General features: G+C 34.3%; 1 protein-coding gene across 1 annotated transcript; it reads right to left on the bottom strand.

The window, feature by feature from the left end:
• Window positions 1–2,169: 2,169 nt before the first annotated feature.
• Window positions 2,170–4,661, bottom strand: LOC142622204 (polyol transporter 5-like). Its single transcript, XM_075795645.1, has 2 exons — window positions 4,376–4,661; window positions 2,170–3,642 (listed from the first exon to the last, which is right to left on the bottom strand). Exons 1-2 carry the CDS (start codon window positions 4,527–4,529, stop codon window positions 2,255–2,257), a joined length of 1,542 nt encoding a protein of 513 aa, XP_075651760.1. The 5' UTR covers window positions 4,530–4,661; the 3' UTR covers window positions 2,170–2,254.

Genomic DNA, 4,661 nt, shown 5'->3' with positions numbered 1-4,661 from the left:
AATAAATAAATTGTGGATTAAACTGTGATTGAGTCAATCAACCAGGGGAAAATTGTAATTTTACAATGAATTTAAGACATCTAAACATTTTTTAAAAGGGAGCACTTAGATGGGGGATGGAAAAAAATTAATTGTTAATAATTAGATAAAATTTTGGTACAATACCTTAAATGCAAAACATTAGGTTTTCAAATTAAATTTAAACACATAATTGCACAACATACTCCAATTATTTCCAATAGAAACAGTCAATGACGATTTACTTGATAGCACTCCCAAGTTCAAGAAGATAACTACAAGAAAAGAAAGGTGAAGGTCTAAAATAGCAATTTGGTGACTGGCCACCGATACTCTAGGTGTTCAGACTTCGGACTTCAGCCACCGATACTCTTTGGTGCACCTATACTCTCACTCAAATCAAATTTTTTGCTCTTTTAGTGAAATAATTAATCACACAAGAATTGCTTAATAGTTTAAATATTTGATATTATCTTGTGGTTCTTGAATTCCACCAAAGATGAGTACCTCCATAAGTCAAAATTATCTCTTATCATGTTTTAAGTATTCAAATGATTTTAAAGAAGTATGCAAGAAACTTTGAGGGCTTATAGCTACAGGTTGACTCAAGTGCTAGATGAATTATACCTTGTTAGAGCATCCACAGCAGTGAAGTTAAAAATTTAGCTATTCAGCACCACAAAAAGTTACTTTATCTATTTTACTTGCACACATACTGTAGTAGTGGATCTATTTTAGCTTTCAATACAATAAAATAAGATAAATATCACAATAAAATAAGATATCTACTACAATAAAATAATATACCCACTACACACAATCATCACAGCCACACACACAACCGGGCAGGGAATAAAAAATTGTTTTTTTTTTTAGCTCTATAGATAGATGTGCACTGTAACAATGAAGCTAAAAAAAAAATAAAAAAAAAAAGAGCTTTAACTCCACTGCTAGATGGTGGCTTTTTGTGTTTTGGTGGAGCTAAAATAGTTATATAACTTTTTAGCTCCACTGCTACAAGTGCTCTAAGTACTTGGTGAAATTTTTTCCTGATATAACTTCTAGAAATTGTATGCTTCAGTTAATAATAATAATAATAATAACCTGCATTTTAGGTTTCAAATCTCATCATATCTATAAAAAGAGTTACAAAATGATATTATATTAAGATAGTAACCTTATTTAAAAATAAAAACTAAGGTGGTAACATTCATAATATACCTTGCACTAGATGTTTGAACAATATTTTTGAAAAAAGTCTAAACACACAACTTTTGTGCCATAACTTTGACATAATTTACTGTGAGTAATGAGTCCATGTGAAAGTAATTATTTATTCATAGATAACTACTTTAATAAGTTATGGCCAAAGTTGTGGCAAATAATTGGTGTCTTATGGTATGTTAAAATTGTAATCTTGCAAGCAACAAAGGATTGATCATTCTATTCCCTAAACAATATCAAGTCATGAACACTCCAAATTAAATTGCTCTAGCTGATTGGGCATAACTAGATTAGAGTTTACACTAGTTATAAATGCACGGCAAATATCACACTTAACAATTAGAATCCTTTTCCTCTCGTGAACTTCACCGTTAACCCCCTTAAAAAATGAACCAACCTCCATTCTTTTTTCCTCCCAAAAAAAAAAAAAAAAAGAAAGAAAAAACTCTCCATTCTTGTATATTTCTACAATTAACATATTCCACTTTTTGCTCCATTAATTTTGGAACAATCTTTGTGTTGGGCTCAGGGTAGGTGACAGAATGCTATATTGAACATTTTTTACAACTTAGCTTATGAGAAGGAATGCGTTGAATGAACAAGAGTCACAAAATGAACACCGGTCTTTAATTTAAAAAGCAGGCCGCGCTACGAGACAAGATTTCAGTTAAATACAAGATAAAACATAGTCTAATTTCATTTTCAACATAATAGTTAGTTTGTTAATAATGGTATTTTTTTAGTGCCCCAAATTTGCAATTCGAACCCCATGCAAATCTCCAATATCTACCTATCTTGAAAAAAAATCAACATAATTACTAGTACTACTTATAAATATAATTCAAAGACTTAAAATAAGCCGATCACCAGTCACCACAATCTTATATAATTCCAGAACGAGTAAATGATAATTTTAAAAAAAAAAAAAAAAAAAGCAGCAAATTTTATATCAATCAAATCAAATACAATCCAAACCACTTTAAAAAATATAAATAAATAAATAAATAAAAGGCTATACGAATACTACTGCCATTTCCCTTCCCTCCTTATCATTTTTTGTATCTTTATCCTCAAATAGAGCTCCTATTTCTTCCAAGGTCTTGCCCTTTGTCTCTGGAATAAACACATAAAAGAACACAGTGGCCACCACCATTATTCCCGATAGCACAAAAAACATTCCCCCAAATGTTATCTTCTTGGAAATGCTCAAAAACGACATTGACACCACCCCACTCACCAACCTGTTCACCGATATGGCCAGGCTCGTACCTTGGGCCCGTAACCTCATAGGAAATATCTCTGACGAGTACACCCATGTAATGGGCCCAAGCCCAAGTGAAAAGAAGGAAACATCAGCGCACACAGCCACAATGCTTAACACAATGGCCCATGATGATTTACTATCTGAATGTTCAAGAAACTTAGAGCCCAAACCAAGCCCAGCTAAAGATATAGCCATCCCAGCTGAGCCCACTAACAAAAGGGGCCGCCTACCAAACCGGTCCAAATAAAGAGCCGAAAACAACACAAAGGATGTCTTTGCAAGCCCCATGATCACATTAACACCGAAAAGCTCTTTCTTATTATGAATCCCAGCTGCCTTGAACACTTCAGGGCAGTAATATATAACGGCGTCGTTCCCAGAAGCTTGCATAAAAAAGTTCATTCCTATGGAAGAAATTAGCATCCTTTTGATGGGCCTAGAAGGCCTTAACAAAAGTTCTTTCCAAACTCCTTGTCCACGCCAATTGCTTTGTTGGGCCGAGTCTGGGCTACCATTATTTGACAATGCGGCTTTGGTTATTTCCTCAAGTCTCAATTCAGCTTCTTCTGTGGTGTTTGAGGTTTTAATTAAAACCTCTTTAGCTTGGTCTACTAGACCTTGCATGACGAGCCAACGAGGGGACTCAGGCATTGCTATCACACCTAAAGCAATGATTATTGATGGTATTACTGCAAGGCCCAACATTAGTCTCCAATTTATGTGAGGAGGCAAACTTGCTAAGGCATAGTTGACAATGTAACCAAGTAGGATACCGAAAGTGATGAAGAATTCTGGGAGTGAAGTGAGGAAGCCACGAGACATGGCTGGGGAGATCTCAGCTGTGTAGACAGGTGAGATCATAAGGGAGTAGCCGACGCCGATGCCAGCAATAATGCGGCCTGCCATGAGGTATGCAAATGAAGGAGCTAGACCCATTAGAAGTGCACCTATTAGAAATGTTGATGCTGCCAGGACTATAGTGTAACGCCTGCCTATATAATCAGAAGTCTTACCAGAAGCAAGTGATCCCACTAAAGAAAACACGTTTAAGGTACCCACCAAAATTTCCTCTTCGACTGATGTGATTTTGAGGTTTTCTTTGATGAATAGCACTGCCCCACTCATGACACCAATATCTGCACATTGTCGATTTAGCCCAGATATTGTTATGTTAGATAAGGTTTATTTTCTTGAGTTATCCATATAAGATAAACTAAACACCCTCCGCAAATATCTGATCAAATAGATTGACCCAAAATTAAAGGGATTTTGAACCAGAACGAAGTTTGGCTACAAATTTGGTTATAGTCAATGGTTACAACTCCTCTTAAAAAAATTAAGATGACTATATATTTTGTAAATTTAACAGTTTGATTGCATAAATTTTATGTTCTTAACATGCATATCGAATTTCTTTTCAATCGGATATTATTTACTATTTGATTTATAAACTTATTTTTTATACATAATTTTAAACTATAAAAACTTGAAATTTAAACATTTGATTGATTAAATAACTATTTCTTTGATCTTGTGGAAAGTTTGCAAATATAGATGATATAAGGAAAAAAAAAATTACTCAATGGTGAATTTGTCAAAATTCACGTTCAATTAAAAAATATCTCTATAAATAAATAAATAAAATATTGAGTAGAGTTGTATCTATTGGCAACAAACTAGTTTGTAACCAAACTTCGTCCATTAAACAATAAAATTTCAATTTTAATAAAAATAAAAACAATAAGATTTCAATTTTGATCAAATTGGTAATATGGGTTTTGATAAAAAGTTTGGTACTCACTCAAGAGCCTAGAAATTACTAACACTATTCTTTGACAAAATTGAGCAATAGGAACCGATATGACTCACCATAGCCAAGTAGAATGGAGTTTGTGGAGGCCAAAAGAGCACATAAGAGCGTGAACTTGTTAAGCCGAGCACCCAGTACATGACCAAAACCAGGCTCTGATCGTTTGTGTTCTTCTGGGGATGCAACTTCAGTTACTTCATCAGTGTTCGCCATGTGAGCTTGGTGAAAGCCCCTTGATTTTCTGTTTAATGATGGGCTCACAAATTTCAGAGCAGTTTCTTTGTGTGGGGGAAGAAATTAATAGGGTGAAGCGAATATTCCAGAAAAGGAAGAAAGAGGCTGGGG

The sequence above is a fragment of the Castanea sativa genome, chromosome 1, assembly GCF_040712315.1.
Source record: "Castanea sativa cultivar Marrone di Chiusa Pesio chromosome 1, ASM4071231v1".
Classification (NCBI taxonomy): Eukaryota; Viridiplantae; Streptophyta; class Magnoliopsida; order Fagales; family Fagaceae; genus Castanea; species Castanea sativa.
The sequence above is the reverse complement of the archived record's forward strand: the minus strand, read 5'-3'. Positions and strand labels throughout refer to the sequence as shown.